Here is a 21,164-nt window from a genome sequence, read left to right on the forward strand (position 1 = left end):
AGGCGGACTCTCAACCACTGTGCCACCAGGGAAGCCCTAATTTCGGGGACTTTGTGAAGAAGTGTTTCTGGGTTATTGTTTAGGTGTTCTGTATCATGTCTGTAATTTACTTTTTAATGGTTCAGCAATTATAGATGCATGCTTGTGTGTGTACACACATGTGTGGCAAAATGTTAATTTTTGAATCTTGGTGGGAGGTATCTTATACGCCTGGCTGTTGAGTAGACTATCATCCTAACTTCCTGTGTGTTTAAAAATGTTTATAGTAAAAAGACTAGTAGAACAAGTTTTCCAGGTGATCCTGATTCTCTCTCATGGTTTGAGCCCACTGATGTGGAGCTGTGAGCCACTGACCAATGACAATGTGTGAGTGAAAAAATCTTTAAAATTCCCTGCTTGGTGTCTTGTCAGAATTGGAATCACTTTTCCTCAGCAGTACTGGTGAGGTTCTATTTCCCGTTGCTCTGTTTTGCCTGTCTGAGTCATCTATAAGACCAAAGTATTGAAATAATAAACCATCTTCAACATTTCCAGGAAGACCTAAGAGGTGATACTGACTCAACTTGAAGATATTGACTAGTCCAGTGGTTCCCAAACTTAGGTGCCTAGAAACATCACCCACAGAATTTCAGCAGGCTTAGGACAAGACACAGGCATCTGATTTAACAGATATAATTCTAATGTACATCAGAGGTAATTCTAATGCACATCTAGCTTTGAGACCCGTATTTTAGACCACAATGACCACAAAGCCCAGGTCATAGGTTTGATTCCCAACTGAAGAGCTATTTAACTTTGCAGAAAGAAAAGTTCTGTTCCTTAAAGAAATCCTGCACACCTTACTCTGTTCTGTCATTTTAAAATAGGGGTCCTGGTGGAAAGAAAATGAAAAAAGGGAACCAGGGCAAAGAAGGTGAATGGATCAGAGCAATTTACTATTGCAAACCCATATACAATTTTTTTCCCCTTCTCATGAGAACCTGCTACATTCTATTGTAGAGGTGACTGACTGCATTTTGTTGATGGGTGAAAAGAGGTCTTTGTTCGTTGTTCTCTGACTGCCAAGTGTATTCCTACCTCAGGAATTTTGGATGAAAAGGTAAAAATGTCTTGTTAGTATCAGTGAATTATGATCCAAATGAATCTTGCTTTTAATGAAAAACACTTGATGCACACTTACCCGGAATGCCTGAAAGGAGAAATTGAACCTTGGGAAACAGAAAAATGAACACTTACCCGTCACCCAACTACCTTTATTATGATCATTTTCTGGGACTTCCTACACCACCATAAAGGAAGCCAGGAGCTGCCCTTTGGCGCAGCCCTGGTTTCTTGTAGCAAGAACCAGCAGTGTCCTTCATTAGCACGCCACAAAGCAGCTTCCCGTGTTCTTATGTAATACGTCTTTGCAGCTTAAACCTTTAATTAACCAGAGATGTCATCAAGAACAGTTTGCCAAGGAAGAGGATGCCCGGTTTAATTAAAAAGATCTTTAATAGTTATTAAGGAAATCAATTTGGAATTCAGGCCTGAGAGCAGTGTTGAGGGAAGAAATCACTGAGAGGAACTTTGCCATCTCTCTGGGTAATGGATTTTAACACTTTGATCTGCATTGCTTCAAATCCCTGGGATAGTGGTGCAGGGGGATGGAGAGGGATGCTTATTTATCACTCATCACTTTTGAATCTACCTTCCAGATCCCAGAGGCCTTACATACAAAAAGTCCAACCTTTCTGGAATGCAGTTATCCTGGCAATCAAAGGAAACGGAAAACCATTATAAATTGAAAATCTACTACCTCATAAGTATGAGCTATTTCTTTTTCCAAAGAGATGCATTATTTCTCCCAGAGGATTTGTGCTTGGACTGTGCATCAGGTGTCTTTTTCTATTACCACACAAACCCTCCTTCTTCGGATCAAGCCAGAAAAAAAGGAATTTGGCTCTTTGGAGCACAAGAGAAATATTATTTTCAGTTGTCTCATGAAAATGATGACACCAAGGGTGAAACAGCCAGAGGATGGGCAAAATAAATTGCCTATGGTGTAGAGGGGACTGCAAAAGGGAAAGAATTTTTATTTTAAAAGAACAGCATCCTGCCAGCAGGGGCATGATTTTAATATCATCCTCTGATGCAGCCCAGCTGAGTTCAAATGCTAAAAGAACTTTTCACATCATCTCTGTTTAATTACTATTTGTACAGCACTTAATGAGGAAAACTGAAGACAGGTGAGCAGTATGGCTACAAAAACAACTTTCCTCTTGCAATGTAGCTCACTCTCAGGTGGACTGAAGTGCCTCTACCTGGAACTCCTATCATTACTCAATGGAAACTCAACAGAAAGGATGAACCAGATCTTTGGGCGTTCAACCTGCATCCTAATCACCAGCTTACACTTTCTTGAAGAGTTGGGAACAGGCTTGTATTTATTTGTATTATTCACAGCAAATTGCCCAGAATCTGTGCCTACAATGTCTCTGTTGATTGTTGATTACCTGGAAACTTCTGGGCTTGTTAGCCCCCAAAATGTCTCCGTTCCCTGTTTCACTTGGTCTATTGAACCTAGTGAGCGGTGTCACTTAGAAGAATTGGGGGCTCAGGGTAGATGCGTTACAAGGCAAGCTCTACTGATGAACTTGTTGACCTGCTGGAAATAGATCAGGTAGCTTCTCTGAGCTCTACTTTCCTCAATTACAAAATAAGAAGCATTGAACTAGATGGTTTCTAAGGCCCCTTCTGACTCTAATAGTGTCTGTTCCACTATTTCCCCTTTGTCTTGGCTGGGTGTATCTGTTCTAAGTTAGTAGACTGATGGTAAACAGGAAAGCTCAGTGCTTATTGAAACATTTGTGGCTGAAGTACGGGTTGTAAACTGGCAAGCAGGAGGCTGGATCCAGTCTGCAGACCTGTTTCGTTTAGCCCACCTAAGTTTTCGGAGAGGGGGTGGGAATTGAATTTGTTAACAACAGTTAAAAACAGGCGATATCACGAAGTTGGACTTGTGTTTCTTTGGAGAAGTTGGAAAACTCTGGTACCGCTTCATCTTCATTGGCGATGATCTGCTTCCTTGTGAGTCCTACATGGACCCAGCCCCTTCCCACTGTGTCCTCAACAAGAAGGTTGAATGTCAGTTTCATTGTTTTCATTGATCTCATACCATTTCACTCCTTCATGGCCCAAGGAGTTATGTGGGTAGAGGAAGAGAGGGCTGGAGGGATAATTAGAGTCTGATGTCAGGAATCTCCTGTCCTTTGAAGAGACATCTGTGCCAGGAGCCTGGCTGCTTCCTGAGATGTGTGAGCTGCTAGGTGGATAAAGTTCCTTCAGTTGGGTGGATAGAATCAGACAGCCTTTGACTGATATGGGCAACACAATGATTTCCCATTTAAAGTCAGTGCGATTTGTCCACATTGTCTCTCCTTTGAACAAACGTTTTGATTATCGTTCACTCAGAATCGTGCCCCACAGGAACATTTAGGCTATCCCACACTCCGCACACCCACAGAAGAACTTGAACAGCAAAGACCCTTTTGTCACCTAAGAACATCAATCTTTTTTTAGCAACATCACTGGAGTCCTCCTGTCCATTACAGTGGCCATCTAATTTATTGCCTAAAATATGAATTTCTTGAAAGTGAAAGGGGGCACTACTAATAATTATGCCAGGAAAATAGGAATAAATCAGGACTGCCCTAAGCAAACTGGGGCATGTAGTCACCCTGCTCAATGTGCAACACCCACTAATGACTTGATCACAAAATCTGCCACTGGCCGTAGCAGCTTGTCCTGGGAACCAGATTTGTCCCATTTCCACCCCTGGGCATGCTTGGCTCCTCTCCTTGTTGAAATTCCTGCCAGATTGGAGAGGACTCACCCTGTTTCCATTCCTTCCAGGATTTGAGCTCTCCTGCCCCCTTCTACCTTTCACTGATGCCTCTAAACTTAAGCCTCCCAAGAAGGACTGTCTTTGATTTGTCGCAGCTGATGCAGGTGGCGACGAGACGTGGCTGTGTGAACTCTGGGTCCTGGGGAATGAATGATATCTGTCTTCGGATCTCTCCATTTCTTCTTCTGCCCCTGCTCCCCTCTTTCCTGCTACGTAATTCAGGTTAAAGAATTGTCCTCTCCTTTTCTTTAAGCTAATCAGGTCATCCCTTCATGCTCCTAGAACTTTACATTTTCTATGTGGGGAGAGGTGGTCCATGGCTCAGGTCACTGCAGGACACCACCACTGAAGATCAAACCATTTTCGCAACCAGCAAAGGCATATCACTGCAGCAATAGTGAGTTTTATACTTGGTTTTTGGGTGAGGAACAAAGAAAGTTTGGGGGCACTTCAAATACTGAAAGAAAGGAGCAGGCTTTGGAAATGCAAAGATATAAATCCCTTTCCAGGAAGCAAATTATACCGTGGTACATAAGAAAAAAAAAAGGGAGGCGGGGTTGAGGGTAGTAGGATGGTGAAAGGAGGTGTTTAATGGATGGAGAAAGATCCAGAAAGGTGAGACTCAGATCCCTTAGATAAAACCACCCATCTACGTGGCGAAGATAAGAGGAAAAGTCCACGGAGGGCTTTATTCTTTTGACAAAGACACACCATTGTGGCAGAGAGAGGGAGTAAGAAGGTTGTTAACAGCTCATTCTCATTTACCACACAGCCTAAACTATTCTATCACTCACTTTATAAAAGGGCCTCGCAGGAGACTCCGGACATACAGTTTGACAGAGTCTACAGTGGCAAGGAAAAAGGAGAGGAACACAGAGGGAAAGGGAGCTGATGTATTATTTACAGGTGAACAAAGAACTTGAATAAAGCAGGCTGCAGGATCAGGCCCAAAGACCTGTGTCTGGACGACTGTGGAATAAAGACAGACATCTCTGAATTCTTGCTGCTGCTCCTGTTGCTGCTGGAGACCCTTGCCAGTGCTGGGCCCGTGTGCATGTGTCTCAGCTCATCGCCGTGCTCCAATCTGCCCGGCTCTCAGTTACATTTCCCTGCGGCCCAGAAGGGGTAAAGCCCTCACCAGGAAGCTGCCGGGCCTCTGTGGGTACAATCTCATTAGGCTGGGCACAGAGGGCATCTCACTGGTGGTGGCAGGTCTAATAAGCATGCAGATGGAAGACACACATGCACACACACACTCTCCCTGAAGTCATGCAGTGGGCAGACAGCAGGGATATGGAGGATCGGATCGGAAAGGAACAAAAGGCTGCAGCCCCTGCAGTGAGCTGAGTGAGAGTGACAGGAGGACAGCTAAAGGCAACCAGGAGCAAAGTGTGAAAATCCACAGCAAAAGGCACCGGAGAGCATATGCACTGGACTTCACAGCTTCCTCCCATTCCCGGCTTACACTGGCTCCATGTGCTGCTTTGCACAGCTTTCTGGGGCCATCATGGGTTTTATTCCACAGTTTTTATACTAACACGAATGACTCACATCTGCTCCAATACCCAATTCGCTCTCTAATGACTTCGGCTGCTAGGAGAGAACTTGCCAATGACAGGAGTGGCAAAAAAGAGTCCCAATTCAGGGACAAGGAAGGCTACAACCCCATACGTGTGAGCTGGAAGGTCTTTGAGAGGGCATGACGTTAGGAATGGGGAAACAGACCCCGAGAAATCAGGAATTTGCTCCAGACTATCAAGACCAGAGGTCGATCCATTTTAGGGCACCAGGATAGTCCTAATTCAGAATGTTTTTATTTTTCTTATTTTCCTGCCATGTTAAATCTTTTGCTAGGAGCTTTTCCTCCCTGTATAGGCTGTGATGAGAAAAAAGTAACTTGGATTAATCACCAATGATAGCTAATCCCCCACTGGGATCAACTGTGCTCTGTATTACTTAAGGTGGATATTAACGTTTTAAATAACCAGGGGACCCCTGAATAGGCTGGGAGAGACTTAAAGGGCTGGGCCCTGCATGGAGACTCACCTGGCTTCCAGATGTTTGAAGTCCCAACTGAAATCAGTTTCAACCCTAGTGACAGTGACTGGCTTGACAGCCCAGAATAATATGCCTTTTGGCTGGATCAGGTGATGACACTTGGCAAAACTGGATTCCCTTTACAGCCTTCATAGGTCCAGGGAATCTTCTCCACTTGAATGGAGGACAAAATAGTAATCAAGGGGCTTCCCTGGTGGCGCAGTGGTTGAGAGTCCGCCTGCCGATGCAGGGGACACGGGTTCGTGCTCCGGTCCGGGAAGATCCCACATGCCGCGGAGCGGCTGGGCCCGTGAGCCATGGCCACTGAGCCTGCGCGTCCGGAGCCTGTGCTCCGCAACGGGAGAGGCCACAACAGTGAGAGGCCCACGTACCGCAAAAAAAAAAAAAAAAAGTAATCAAGAAGCAAGCATCTTGGAAGGCAATCCCTGCTGCCCCAGGCATCACAAGCCCTGTATGGAGCTGCCATGGGAGACCCAAGGCCTCAGTTTCCCCAGATGCCAAACAGCACAAAGCACCTTACACCCTCAGCAGCAGGTGGTGTGGTGCTGCGCCATCTCTAAAGCTTGGCGGTGGTGTTGTGTAACTGTTTGCCATCTGTTACTCAGAAACAGCATCACTAAGTGCTGAGCAGTGGACTATGGGGCTGCAGTTCCTGCCTGGAGCTGACAGCACCTCAGCGGCTTGCCTGGGGCTCCCCTGCAGAGCCTGCCGCAGGGCACTTTGCAGGCCCCAGCCTGCAGGTCCAGGGTAAGGCTCCTGGAAGGATGCAGGAAGCTCAAGATGCTGCAGGGAGGGGTTCTCTTGCTGCTGCCCCCACCCCTCCCATGACCATGATCTCCCTGGACCTTTGCCCAGCCAAAGTAGTGGCTGGGAAGCCTACCTCAACCTTTCAGAGTTCTAATAAAGGCAAATCCTGGACCATCCCCAGGGTTCTGTGTGATGGTCTGAGAGCTCAGCTGAATCTTAAGATGGGCTGGCAAGAGTGCTCAGCTTTTCTGGGCTGTTTGATTTCCACCTTTGTTCCCAACCAAAAACTTCTCATCTATAGCCTGGCCGAGAACACTCTGGGGCTATGAGAAAGGACTGGCCTGTGACTGAAAGACAAGGTACCAAACACAGGGATTTTCAGCAGATTCCTCCATTTCTGACTCCACTTTTTGCTGACTCCATCTTACTGGTGAGTGAATTCTGGAGTAATGCTTTGCACCTGTGCTACCTCCCCATGCTGAGCTCTGTAGGGAGAGGCAGGGAGGATCATGGCTACGGTAGTAGATGCATCACTTTCACCTCCCCAGGCAACTTGATGAGATAAGCATCCCTCCAACTCAGGCAACGGACATACTATGGCATTGTTCCCCAGGGAGAGCAAGGTTTCTTTCTTTCCCTCTTTGAGGGGTGAGATGATCAGGTAACACCAGCACCTTGCATTTAGCTTTCACAACTATTCATTCACTTGTCAGAGGAGGTAGTATCATCCCCATATTACAGATGAGGAATCTAAGGCTAGGGGAAGGTAAAGGACTTCCCCAGGATTCACACAGCTAGTGTGGCTGACCCGGGCCAGGAACCCCTAGTCCAGTGATATCACCATCATTCCAGCCTAGCTGAGACCCACATGGGAATCCAGTTCAGACTTGGCTCTGCCTCTGGACTCAAGTAGTTTTAATCTTCAAGAGGAAGGAGGATGCACTTCCAGAAGGCATTTGGGGAAAGGGGTTTTTGAAAGATAACCCTCTGTGCTCAGTACCCCCCTGCCCCCAAACCACTTTCCAAGAACCCCATGTGGTTGACCCAGCTTTGGACTCCATCCCCCACCCCCTTTCTGCAGGCACAGAGCCCTGGTTCTTACAGGGAGAGAAAACCCTTAAGGGAGATAATTACACCTTAATTTTTAAAAGGATTTCTTTAAAGTTAAATTTAGACCAACTCAGCGTTCCATTAAGCAGAAAAAGTTGCACCTGCAGGCAGGCAGAGAAACACCCTGGGGAGCTGGCTGAACTCTGCCTTGGCCCTGAACGGCCAGGAGCGTGGCTTGCGGGTGGGGCAGTAGCCCCGCCAGCGGCCCAAGGTCTCTACGTCAGCTCCCATAGGGCGGGCGCCCAAAGGGCGGGACCGGGCCGTGAGCGCCACGTGCAGACCCGGCGGCGAGCCGGAAAGTCCTCCCAAGCACAGCTCCTCCTGGCGCCGGCTGGCCCTTTGATCCCAGCTCGCAGCTGGGGGTGGCGGGTCTCGGAGACGCACCTTTCCCGCCCCGCCCCACCCCAGTATGGCCCGGGAGCTGCGCCCAGGGCTCGCCGCGGGCGACCCCAGAACAGCACCCGGCGCCTCGGTGGGCGGGCGGCGGTAGCGCCCCCTCTCAGAGCCCCGTTCGCTCCTGCCCGGGCTCCCTCGGAGTCGGTCTGTCTGTCGGCCTTCGCTCCCTCCCTTCCCTCCCCCGTCGTGTTCCTCCCGGGGTGCCAGGCACAGCCTCGGATTCCTCCCTCCCCACAGCTCGAGTCAATTTCCCTCGCGGCGGCTGCCGAGGCGGCGGCAACGGCGGCGGCGCGGGAAGCCTCTCGGCGGCCACCGCGCTTCTCCGGCTGGAGCGGGCGTCCAGCTTGGCTGCCCCTCGGCCCTTCCCTGCCGCTCCTCGGGGCATCGTGTGCCCACCACCCCTGCTCTCTTCTCTCCCAAGCGTGCGGGGCGCCTGGCAGGATCCCACCGGCCCTCCACCCGGATCCCGGGGCTAGCGCTCCCGGGAGCAGGGCGCTCTGGGGATTCCTGCCCCGCCGACCCTGACCGCCAGGGGGTGCCCTACGGGCGCAGCGCAGCCGAGAGGAGAAGGCAAGAGGGACCATGCGGCGTCTGACTCGCCGCCTGGTGCTGCCGATCTTCGGGGTTCTCTGGATCACCGTGCTGCTGTTCTTCTGGGTAACCAAGAAGAAGTTGGAGGTGCCGGCGGGACCTGAAGTGCAGACCCCCAAGGTACCGGTTTGGCGGCGCGCCGGGCGCGGGGCAGTGGTTGGCAGGAGGGCGCGCAGCTCGCGCGCCGGGTTTGCGGGCTCCCGGGAAGCCAGGGCTGGGGTCTGGGTGCTGCGAGCAGGTAACCGGGCGCCGGATGCGGCTACAGTGTGATGTTTCTGGATTTCAAAAAGCTCAGGGGCATCCCCGGCCCCGCGCGTGTGTAAGTGGGAGTGGGAGTGGGTGTGGATGGTGGGCGCGCTGGCGGGCAGAGCGGGGCTCTCAACTTGGGCAGCGCGTCGGCGTCCCTGGGCGGCAGGGGCACTACGGTCGAGCAGCCCAGGGAGTGGCCGTCCGTGGACGCCGCGAGAGAGTCGCCGGTGGTGGGGTCGGGTGGTAGGGCCGGCAGGTGCTGGCGCCCGCGAGAAATCAGGTGGCCGCGGTAATCTCCTTCCTTGCCTCAGCTGCCAGGCCCGACCCGGGGAGGCCGGAGACCGAGGGTGCGCCGCGCGCGCGTGTGCGGCGCGGGAGAGCGCCCTGCAGCCTCCCGGGCGGTTGCTGCCTTTCGCCGCCCCTGCTTTGTAATTTTCCTCGATCCCTCCAGCTGCATTGGAAGTTGAATTGAATGTGCCCTGAACATCACTAAAGAGCCTGTAAAAACAGACGCCTTGGTATTGGTGGGGAGTTGGGGAAATGAGAATCCAAGTGGCTTTTCCAACTCCTGCCCAGTCGGTTCATATGAGCGGAGCCGCAAGGTTCCGTCTTACTTTTATTCAGAGCCCCTATTCCTCGGTCTCCTCTTCCACAGACCTGGCTGTAAGACACAGAAAAAGGAGGCCTCAGGGGGTTTCCTGTCCAGCCAGGAAACGTTTATGAACTGGGTCCAGAGAGGTCCTCCAGCGACCGCGAAAAAGCCCTTGGAGAAGATTTATGGTCCCAAGCTGGAGACAGAAAATAATGGGGGAAGGGGGAGAGAGGGGAGAATCCCAGTAAGTACAGTGCAGAGCACCTACTAGGTGCAAGGTACATAGTGGGTGCTTCTTTATAAGTAGTTGTATGAGTTGGGTAGGATTCTCCTTATTCCGTAGATTAGGAAACTGGTTCAGTCTTTAAGTACCTTGCCTTAGGACACTACTGATTTGAACTCAGATCTCCGATATTCAGGATCTTTCCACTATATCAAGTTGCCTTTGAGACTGCCTTTTAACTAAGTCTCTGGTCACTTATGTTTTGGAATCTTGCCAATGCTCGATTGAATTCCACAATCATTTATTGATGATCTGCCATGTGCCAGGCAGTGTGCTAGGTACTGTGGGTACAGAGATGCAGAACTTGTTCTCTGCAGTAGGGGCATCTGCTCAGGAATAGACCAGGACCATACAGTGTGCTGAGGGCTACAATGGCTCAGTGCACTGGGCGTCCTGGGAGCCTGGGGACTTCCTGGAGGAGGAGGAGGACATAAGGGAACTGAGTTGAGAAGAATGAACAGTAGGTTTGCCAGTAGGTAGGGAGGGCATTCCAGGTAGAGGTTTAATTGCACCAAACAGGCTGAGAGGAATTACACAGCACGCTGGGTGAGTTTGGCGTCAAAGCATGTGGCCAGTGGCAGGGATGAGGTTGGGAAGATGTGTAACGGTCCTGTTGGTAGGACCTTGTGGGTACCAGGGGACCTTGGAGGTGTACTAAGCAGGGGAGTGATGAGGTCAGACTGATGATTTCAAACAGCCTTCATCACACGGGATCAATTTTCTCACTCACCTCAGACCTAGAGAGGTCTGAGGTGAGTGAGATCTGGAGAGCTCATAGATCTGGAGAGCTTTTCGTCTTTTTCCCTGGGTGGTTCTGCTCCTTGTGAGGTTAACGATGCCTGTGGGGGCATGAACTCTCTCTGTTTTGCATTGAACCTCATTACGTTAAGCTTGCTTATTCTAGTCTACACCAGGGAGCTGGGACAAGGGATCTGTTTCCTTCTTTGTGCACTTTGTCCGTCTTCTTTTCCTGCCTCTTCGCATCCTGGAGAGCGCTGAGCACACATTGATCAAATGCAGCCACAGGCCAGGCTCTGTGCTAGGTTTGGGGGCGGCTGTGATGAGTACACTGTGCCCCTGCCGTTTGGCGGGGGCGGCTCTCACAAGTTCCTGGTTGAGGCAGAATTGCAAACAAATGAGTAGCGGCATGGTATGGGGGCAGTGGTCTAATGTCAGAAGTCCAGACATTGTGCTGTGCAGTCACTTGCTCTTTGTCTTAGTATCTTCCTTTTCCCTCATTTTCTGTATCCTTTATAACCATGAATTCTCTAGACTTTAAAAATCTTGATAATTCTTATTATTGGTCACCCTTTTTTGTTAGTAGATTTCTTCTTCCTGTTTTTCACCTGTATTATGCCTTTTTGTGTCTACATATATGTGTTGTGTGTATTCGTGGGTGTATTTTGTGTCTGGTGGATGAGCAGCCCTCTGTATCTTGGTGTATATGTACCTGAGGGGCGGGGTGGAGAGACAAAGAGAGGTCCTTCTTAGCACTAGAACAGTTGTATTCCCATGACTGATCTACTCAGGAAATTTGCATGTCAGGGCCCAAGTAGTGCAGTGGGTTTCCAAACCGGATTCCATGTCAGAGCCACCTGGAGAGCTCATTTAATTTACATGTTTTTGTGTTTATTGTAGAGATTATGATTCTGTGGTTCTGGTAGAAGGTCGTAGAATCAATATTTTGACAAGGGCTCCATGTGAGTCTGAGGCAGCCTAGTGATGGGTGGTATTTGGGAGCTAGATGAAGAATACCAAGTCTCTCGGTTTTTTTGTAGCTCCATGGGCCCCATGTAAATATGGCCGAATGATTTCATTCCTCTTGAGCTCCTCGTGGACCAAACCTGAGTGAGCATGTGCATTCATGTGAAATGACAGTAGCTAGCATTTGTATCGTGCTTTAGAAATTCACAAACTCCATTTCACATATATTAGCTCATTTAAGCTTCACAGTGACCACAAACAATAAGGCAGATCATACTTTCATGCAGATGAGATTGAGTAATGAGGTTAAACAATTGGCCCAAGACAACAAGACTATGATTAAGTAGCAGCATCAGGACAAGAATGGAATGGGATTATTCTGGCAACTGCTCACGAGATTGCTCCTTCCCTGCCATCAGGCCACATGGATGCCTGGGTCTGCGCTAGTGGGTGATGGGGTGAGGTTAGGGAGGTTAATAGCTGCATGATGCCCACCTACTTTCCAAGCACTTCCATGGCTCATCCCCAGGTGCTGGCCTTGGGAGAGCTCCAGGGAGGTTGGTGTAATTTGTGAGGAAACCATTTCAGAGGGAATCCTGCTCTGCCCTCGGGGGAGGTCCTAGGGGGCAGAGGAGGCTCCTCTGGCTGGATAGAGTGCACCCTGGTGGGGCGGGTCTGATGGAAGGTTGCAGCATCATTGGGGGGTTGCCTCAAATGGTTGCAGGTGGTTGCAGCACCGTTGGTTTAGGAATCATTTGCCAGGGCGGAGATTGTTTCCTCAACAGTAGGAATTATCCAGGGACATTTGTCTATCGTAGGGAAAATTTTTTGGTTTTTGAGTGAGTTCAGTATCCTAGGTTTTCCTAGACAATGCTCCTGCACAGTCATGGGGAAAGCTCTTGCCTTGGATGTGTCTGAAGCCAGGGGTCCTCTGCCTAGGGCTCTTCCCAGTGTGGTGGAGGGGGGTCAGTTTATTTTCTAAAGCAAGAGCACTGGGCTCCCTTCCCATAAAAATATTTAGAGAAGTTGAAATGGTGGAGGGATTGGACTAGAGAGGGCTATGGCGAGGGCTCCTGGGCTGGGGACTTGCCAACTTGTCGATTCCTTGCAGCCAGTTGCCTTCACTGGGGACTAGACCCTTATTCCCCTTTCCTCAGGGTTAGGGAACATCCTCCTTCACCTGGCAATGTGATCTCCAAAGTGGGCCTGATAATAAAATAAAACCTATGCTCCGTCACAATCCAAGTGATATGGAGAAGCCAAGCTGCACTCCAGGTTTAGGAAGATTAGTTGGATTTTTTTCCCTTAGTTTCAAGAAGGGCTGTTTCTATTAATAGCTCAAATAAAGATTTAAGTTTGACTTTTCAACGTTGATTTGATTTTTTATGGGGTTTCCCACCCCCAAATTCAGCAAAGCTCTAATTCCTAATTGAAAATCCTGTAACAAGCTTGATGCCTTAATTTAAACTGTATTTTAGCAATAAATACTGTACCACTAAAAAAAAGGACCTGAAAAATGTTTCCATTTTTTCTCTCCCCTATCATTTGTTCGCTTCTTGGAGAATTATACAATAACTGGCAGAATTAAAAAAAAAAAAACCCAGCAAATTTGTCTCTTATTTCTAAGAAACTAAATTTAGTCCAGGGGCTTAGGGCTTAGTAAAAGCAGAAGAATTTGAGGCCTGAGGGTGCTTTTGGAGGAAGGTATTGGAAATGTAAAGGCTTTGAATAAAGTGCCTCAGGCCCATGTAAATGTATTTGTGCTGTACTAGAAATATAGCAAAAACTATTAGAAAAGAGCCTGTTTTCTGTAATATTTGTGTATTGCAAATGCCTTATGTATATGACACTGTTATTGTATTCCCCATTTATTAGGTAATTTCTCCCACTCAAAAAATTCATCAATTTTAAAGAGAGGCCCTAGTAATCTGCTGATGCTCAGTGGGTGTATTTTAGACTGTCCAGGGAAGTTTGACTCTGGCATGACCGGAAATAGCTCATTTTCTGATAAATGTTCATCCTTCATGAACATGCATTTCTGTGTGTGCTGGTGCCCGTGCTGGATGCTGTGCTGCTCACAGTGCTGTTTTCCCATCTAAGGCAGTTCCTGGAGAAGGTGGTGGGGATGGTGTTGCCTTGTGGGCCAGATGTGGCTGCTGTGAGAAGCTGGGAAATATGAGACTAGAAGGTTGGAACCTCAGGTATTCAAGAAATAGTATGCTTTTGCTTTCTAGATATCAACAAGCTTAGAAAAACAAACGAACCCCAAAACCCTGAGCTCCCCTGTATTTCCTCTCTTGCCCTGTTCAGTCCCATCAGGCTGATGGGAATTTCTCCTCCTTGGGTCATTTTTGGCCTGCTCTGGGTTGCACCCTCGTCCCTGCTTGCTTTCCCAGCTGGCATTCTCCCCCAGGCCCTGTCCCAGGGACCCACAGATCTATTCGAAGGGAACCTCTTTGAGTCAGTCTGGGGAGCTCTCTCTCTCTCTCTCTCTCTCTCTCTCTCTCTCTCTCTCTCTCTCTCTCTCTCTCCCCCTCCCTCTCCCCCTCCCTCTCTGTCTCTCTCTCTCTCCCCCCACCCTCCCTAAACCCTTGTTCCCCTAAGTGGCCTGGTACTTTTGGAAGCAAAGACCAGGAGTCCATGTCTCAAAATTTTCTAGAGGCACAGAATGGTATCTGCTCAAATCAGGGAAGACAAAGGGGCAAAACCAAAAAAGAAAGAGAAATTAATGTCCCTGTCACAAGCTTCCCCAGCCTGTCTAGAGACTACCCTTTTCCAAGGTTGCTCATCTGTTTGTATCATTTAAAAGTGTTAATTTCCAGTCATCAGAGGTCATTTATTAACTGAACAGGGACAGAATGCGGCTGCCGTTGGCTGATACCTAAGGCCCGGGATTTTGACAGGTTCACGTGCCGTCTCGTCTGCCACCTTTGCCTGCATCCTTTCCCACACCTCTCCCATCCCAAATTTCCAAAACAGTCTTATGCATTATCAGGCACTCAGGAACACATTTTGAAGTTGAAGAAATGTGTTTCTGTGCCCTTGTTTAATTTCTGACGTTTACAGTTTTGTCACTCTTCCAGAGCATTTCAAAGTCCCCGATGCATTTTTTTGGAAAAGAATCTGAATTAGAAAGTAGGGACACATCCCCAGCTCCCCTCTCTGGGAGCGTCTGTGAACCCTGTCATGACTTTTGCACATTTTACCCGAGACCAGCGTTATAGACCCACCATCTGTTTCGGGAAGTGAGTCTGACATGCCCAGTGCCCTCTACAGCTGGCTGCTGCCTCTTCCACTTGCCCACAGTGACCCTGAGCTGGATGGTCAGCCTTCCTCCCTGTCTGGACCTCAGAGACTCACACTGTTCACCAGGGTTGAAAGATGGAGAGCCCAGCCCTCTCCTGGCAGCTCCCATGATGTCATAATCAAGTGTGATTTCACCTTCTGGTTTTTCTTATATACGTGGCAACCCGGGTGTTTCTTTCTGCCATTGGCAGTGCTGGGGATAACTCAGATAGTCTCTTCCGGGCTCAGTCTCCTCAACTGTGAAATGGGAGCAGCATGCTACAGCACTGCCTGTCTCCCACTTGCCTTGCCAGCAGTCTGAGTCATTTTGGGTTAATTGTGAATAATTCTGAAGTGAGACCTCGTGGCTTTAAATAATTATACCACAGATGCTCTGTGTCTATTACTTATCTTTTAATTATTTTACCAGAAATGTTAGATTAACCAAAAGATAAATCAGTTTCCGAGTCCTCAGATGTTGAACTGATTAAGAAAGAACCCCTTTGGGATACTGAAGAACGCGCATGCACACACTTGTACACTGGCACCCTGGGGAATTCTGCAGAAGCTCCTGAAATTTGCTGGCTCTGGTATTTTGGTATTTCAGAATAAATGGCCTGAGATGACCTTCTGGGGCAGCAGTCTTTGCATTTGGCAGCAGCTGCTGTCATCACAGGACCTAATGAACACTAGGAAGCTAATGGGGAGAGCAAGGAAGAGATCTATCTCTGTGGCGGGAGGAATGTGTGTGCCCCTCAGGGAGTCCTCTTTCCTCCTGTTTTTCTTTCCATAGCTTCCCTCCTCCCTTCATCATTCTTCCTCCTCCTCTTCCTCACATCTCCTGGAAAGCCAGGGGGCCCCAGAGCAGAGAGGCACAGGGCACTTGGTCAGGAGCCCCGGGAAGAAGTCTGGAGGTGCAGGAGCCCAGTACTTCCCTGCAAGCACTGACCAAGGTCAGGAGCAGCCTGTCTCGCTGCTGCTCTGGACACAAAGGCCGTTCTTTCTGAAGGAGGGGAGTAGCTGCTCTGGGCCATCCTGAGCCATTCTGCTCGGATGCTCTTATATCAGCATGAGCCCTCATGGCAGGAATTAAGGAGCCATCAGAACACTACCTCCCGGACAATGCCAATTTCAAGTACAAAGTCTCTTCTGTGTACCATTTCCTGGAGACAAGATTAGGCATTTGAAAAAAAATAATTAAATTCTCCTCATGTCACTTGTCTTCTTAACTGTGAGCACTACAGAGATCTTTCAAGGAAACGCAGGGCGAGCAGCACACGCACATGTTCCTGCCACTGGATCTGAGTGCCCAGGCGAAGAGAACCTCCACCAGCTGCCTCTTTTCTAATGATCCCATTGTTTAAACCCAATTTGCATCTCATTCCCAGCCAGAAAAGCGTGTGGGTAACATCTACAGAGCAGGTAGGACGGCCCCATCTTGACAAGCTGTCTCCAAGCTGTCTCCCATCGGTCCCTTTCCTCTGTCCTCACTAAGGTTTGGAAATAAGGATTTTTTCCCCCTAATGGTCCAGGCTGAGGATTTATGTAGCTCCTGTGGTTCCTCTGAGAACACTCTAATCGTTAATTCCCCACCCCGCCCCAGCCACAGAGAGACTGAGCCAATCAATATTTATGCTCCCATCACTCACAGCTGCAACACACAGGCATAATGGCCGCCAAACTCCTTGATGGTCATTGAGAAATTAGCTGGCGCCCGTGTTTCGGGCTCATTGTTTTCTAGGATCTTGGGGTGATCGGACCATGTCGTCCATGGATTATCTGTTTCAGGCTCGTTTTCCAGGATCTTGGGGAGATCAGACCACGTGGTCCATGGATTAATTAAGCCACCCAGCTAATTGGCTGTTAATAGATGGGCAGTTGATTGCTGCCAGCTGAGTGCTGAATCACCCGACCGAAGTCCTTATTATGGTGGGCTGGTGGTCTTTACCTGCAGAGGCACTGGCTCAAAGACCTGACTAATTAAAGGTGAATCAGGAGCTGGAAGATAAGAGGTAGCTTCCTCCCTCCACCTCTTTGTGCGATGTTTTACAGTTTACAAAGCGTTTTTATTCACAAGTGCCTCGTTTGCTCCTTCCTGCAACCCCTTGAGGTGGGTGTTATTATTATCCTCGTTTTCTGAAGTATGATGAAGCTGAGATTATAAGAGGGAGGAGACTAGCATGCTCACCCAACCGTAAGTGGCCTTGAACTCACTCATCTGACTGTAAAGCGTGTACTGTTTGTATCATGGCTGCACTCAACGTCTGGCTAGCTTCCTTTTCCAGGGGAAATGAGCTCTATTTTATATATGTATGTGTTATGTATATATTTTCATATGGACAAAAAGCTTATGCTCTTGCTGAGAAATGACTCCATACCTCTGATAAAACACCAGTGTTGCTTTTCTGCATGTGAAAGGGAACAGAGGGTTTGATTAAGGGAACTGTAGAGCCGGTCTCCAGAGGGCCACCAGGACTTTGGGTTTTCTCCCAGGACAGGCCAAGTTTAACTCACTCGCAGGCCCAGCAGAAACATTCCACAGGACACTGTTTTCTGCTGTGGGAAGGTGCCGGCCTGGAATGGCAGGCAGACTCATGGTCCCGGGAGAAGTGGAGGGAGAGAGGCTTTCCCACCCCTGAGTCCTCTAGTCGGCGTTGTCTCTGTCCTTGATTCTCCCTGGCTGGCAGGGTTTGACAGCAGGAAATGAGGCTCTGCTGTCATTCAAGAGGCTGCTTAACTCAGAAGTCAACAGGATTGTGCAATTAAGACAGAAACCGTTGATATGAATCCCTTTCGTGATGAATGTGGTTCTTAAACAATCAGAAGCAATTCCCCTCTAAGAGGAAAAACGTCATTTGAAAGAACCTAAGACGTACATCCTATTTGACATGCGAGGCAGGTGTATGGGGGACTGACTCCAAAGAAGTGTCTTTGGAAGGTACCCAGCATCACCTGAGAGCCTCCCGGCTCGAAGACAGAGGGTGCCCTGCCTGCGTCATGCTCTTTGAAGCCTTGAAGGCCCAGGGTTCAGCCTCTTGGTGGCTGCTTTGGAGGTTGGGTGTGGGTAATGTAGTTGCTGCCCATGTATATGCTTAAACTTATGACAGCATAAAAGCAGGAGGTTGCTAATATCTTCCTGGTATTTTGTCTGCAATTCGGGTAAGCTACCCGGAGGGCTTATGGTGGTGCTTTTGTGATGTGGCCTGAGTGACACAGTCTCTATTGTGGGATCCTGTGCAGAAGCATGACTTCTCTACTCTTGTCCATTTCTGCAGAGCGTGGCAACATTAAAGGGGACTATATGTGTGTGTATATATATATATATATATATATTTTTTTTTTTTTTTTGATGTGTTGGGTCTTCGTTTCTGTGCAAGGGCTTTCTCTAGTTGTGGCAAGCGGGGGCCACTCTTCATCGTGGTGTGCGGGCCTCTCACTTTCACAGCCTCTCTTGTTGCGGAGCACAGGCTCCAGATGCGCAGGCTCAGTAGTTGTGGCTCACGGGCCTAGTTGCTCCGTGGCATGTGGGATCCTCCCAGACCAGTGCTCGAACCCGGGTCCCCTGCATTAGCAGGCAGATTCTCAACCACTGCGCCACCAGGAAGCCCCTAAAGGGGACTATATTTTTAAAGAGTGTGCATGGAGTAAGAATGAAAAGAAATGTAAACCTACTCTGATATTTTCACTCTCCACTCAAAAGTCCCGATGGTTTCTAATCATTTGTTTAATTCTGGATCAGGTAAACACCCTGTGATTCTCCCAGCCTCTCTTAACACTGAGATTATGGCTTCTGCTCCAGGTTTTAGCTTTTCTCTTAAAACTGAGTGTATATTTTGGAAAACGTCTTGGCAGTGTCTACTAAAGCTGAACACACGTATATACCTATGACCCTGCCATTTCACTCCTAGTGATAAACCCCAAATACCCTATTTCGTATTTTGACGAATGCCTCACACTCAAATTGAAGTCAGCAAACTTTTTCTGTAAAAGGTCATGTACTCAGAATTTTTGTTTTTTTAGGTCATATGGTTTCTGTTGTAACCAACTCTGCTGTTGCCGAGTGAAGGACAATATGTAAATGAAATTGAGCACGGCCGTGTTCCAATAAAACTTTATTTATGGACCCTGAAATTTGAATTTCGTATAGTTTTCACATCTTGTGAAATATTATTCCTCTTTTGGCGTGATTTTCAAAGATTTATAAATGCAAAATCCATTCTTACTTTTCCAGGGTATCCTCAGACAGGTGGCAGGCCAGATTTGGCCCTCAGGCTGTGGAATTCCACTTAACATAAGGTACAAGAGCAGAGCAAACTAATCTATGGTGTTTGAAGTCAATTTCACGGTGACCCTTGGTTGGCATCAGTGACTAGAAGGAAGCAGGGGGGCATTTGGGGCATTGGTACTGTGTCAGTTTCTTGATCTGGGTGCTTGTAACTCGGGTGTGTTCATTGTGGGAATTCATCGAATGCCTGCTCTTTTGTGTTTGTATATGCCTCCTCTATAAGACGTTCAAAAAGAAAAAGAATGGGGGCTTCCCTGGTGGCGCAGTGGTTGGGAGTCCGCTTGCCGATGCAGGGGCCACGGGTTCGTGCCCTGGTCTGGGAGGATCCTGCATGCCGTGGAGCGGCTGGGCCCGTGAGCCATAGGCCGCTGAGCCTGTGAGCCATGGCCGCTGAGCCTGCACGTCCGGAGCTTGCGCTCCGCGGCGGGAGAGGCCACAACAGGGAGAGGACCGCGTACCATTAAAAAAAAAAAAAAAAAAAAAGAATGAACTGAGTGGGTGGCTTCTGACTCCAGGTGTTAGCACCTCTTTGGGGTCAGAGCATAGAAGTTTTCATTCTTTTTACAGCCACTGGCTTCTGTTTCTGAATAAGAGAGTCTTTGGAGAAAGGTCTTGATAGGTCTTTCCAATTTCCCAACTCTTACTCTCTTTTACATACAGGGAGATGTTTAATAGCTAGTGTAGTACAGGTACCAGCCACCCAAAGTACAATACCTGCGGAGAGTTAACCCTCTAGTTGCTGAATCATAGGAAGTTGGTTGGGGGAGGGGAATCCTAGAGGAGAGCCAGGCAGCGGGAAAGCCTTCAGGGCAGTGGGAACCACCAATAGGAATTCGGCTCCGTAGTGATTCCGGGCTGAAATCTACCTATGTTTATAGTTAAGTGGTGGAGGCTTAGTTACAGTGAGTGGAGTTATATGGCTACAAGCTAGTGGCTTATAGCAAACCACCTTCTATTCTTTTTTTTTTTTTTTTTTTTTGCACCCAGGACAAAAAGCAGAGAACTAACAACCTGAGCCCCTATGAGTGCCAGGTGTTTCCTGTGTCAGACATCTGTCCTTCCTAACAGCCCTGTACAACAGGCATTAGTAGCTTTATTTTTCAGATGAGGAACATCAAGGCTTAGGGAAGTTAAGTGACTTTCCCAAAGTCATGCCGCTCATCAGCAGAGGAACTGGATTCCAATCCAGATCTGTCTGGCTCCAGAGCCCACCTTCTTCCCACATCACCACGCTCACCCCAGGTTTCTCCTCCCTTCACAGTCACGCCGAATCTGGTCTCCTGAAAGTGATGATTGAATAGAGTTTCCCCTTATCAACCTGGCTTTATAGCCCACTTTGGTTCTGCTTCCTGGAATTACACACATCTTGAGACCAGAAGCTGTTGAATGAAATAGTTTTATATCAGAAGCTATCTCTTCCAGGACAAGTCATTTAAAAACAATAGTCAAGGAGAAAACTTTACAAAACTTTCAAAGAGAAATAGATTGTGCTTTCAGCACTGTTTGATATCCCTTGTGAACACGTCAGATGACTGGGGATGTTTCTGGTCCCATTGTTAAACTTTGAAAAAGGAAATCTCCAAGCTGTCACATTCCTGACCATGTTAAGGTGCTTTCGACATGCCTCAAGACTGATGAAAGAGGGCATGGTAAGGAGTTAATCAACAGATGCTGAAAATGCAAAGGCCATAGTGAGTGGTAAACCCCCTCCATATCACCCCTCAGAGAGGAATAGTCCTGTATCCGACATAATAGCACCAATTATTTGGTTGTTTGTGCTGAGGAGTTGAAAGCTATCATGTGCCGGGGAAAATACTCAGCATGGAGCAGTAATTATGGATCAGCTGATAATAAAGGATGCACTGGATTGACTGCTAATTAGATTATTAGCACCAAAAACAAATACCTGCTATTAACCATAAATAAACCACATTTGGGGACTTCCCTGGTGGCTCAGTGGTTAAGAATCCACCTGCGA

General features: G+C 48.3%; 2 protein-coding genes across 2 annotated transcripts in view; both read left to right on the forward strand.

Annotated features, from left to right (window-relative positions):
• Window positions 1-8,673, forward strand: part of CAPN14 (calpain 14) — a gene marked incomplete at both ends in the record, with an annotated part of 62,648 nt that extends 53,975 nt beyond the window's left edge. The window contains 2 exon segments of the mRNA XM_079720716.1: window positions 8,210-8,341; window positions 8,435-8,673. Coding sequence (XP_079576842.1) covers window positions 8,210-8,341; window positions 8,435-8,673 — 371 coding nt within the window.
• A 106-nt stretch (window positions 8,674-8,779) lies between these two features.
• Window positions 8,780-21,164, forward strand: part of GALNT14 (polypeptide N-acetylgalactosaminyltransferase 14) — a gene marked incomplete at both ends in the record, with an annotated part of 214,881 nt that continues 202,496 nt past the window's right edge. Inside the window, one exon of the mRNA XM_079721223.1 lies at window positions 8,780-8,908. Coding sequence (XP_079577349.1) covers window positions 8,780-8,908 — 129 coding nt within the window. The remainder of the gene's footprint in view (window positions 8,909-21,164) is intronic.

The sequence above is a fragment of the Hyperoodon ampullatus genome (assembly GCF_949752795.1).
Source record: "Hyperoodon ampullatus genome assembly, chromosome: 15".
In the NCBI taxonomy this organism is placed as follows: Eukaryota; Metazoa; Chordata; class Mammalia; order Artiodactyla; family Ziphiidae; genus Hyperoodon; species Hyperoodon ampullatus.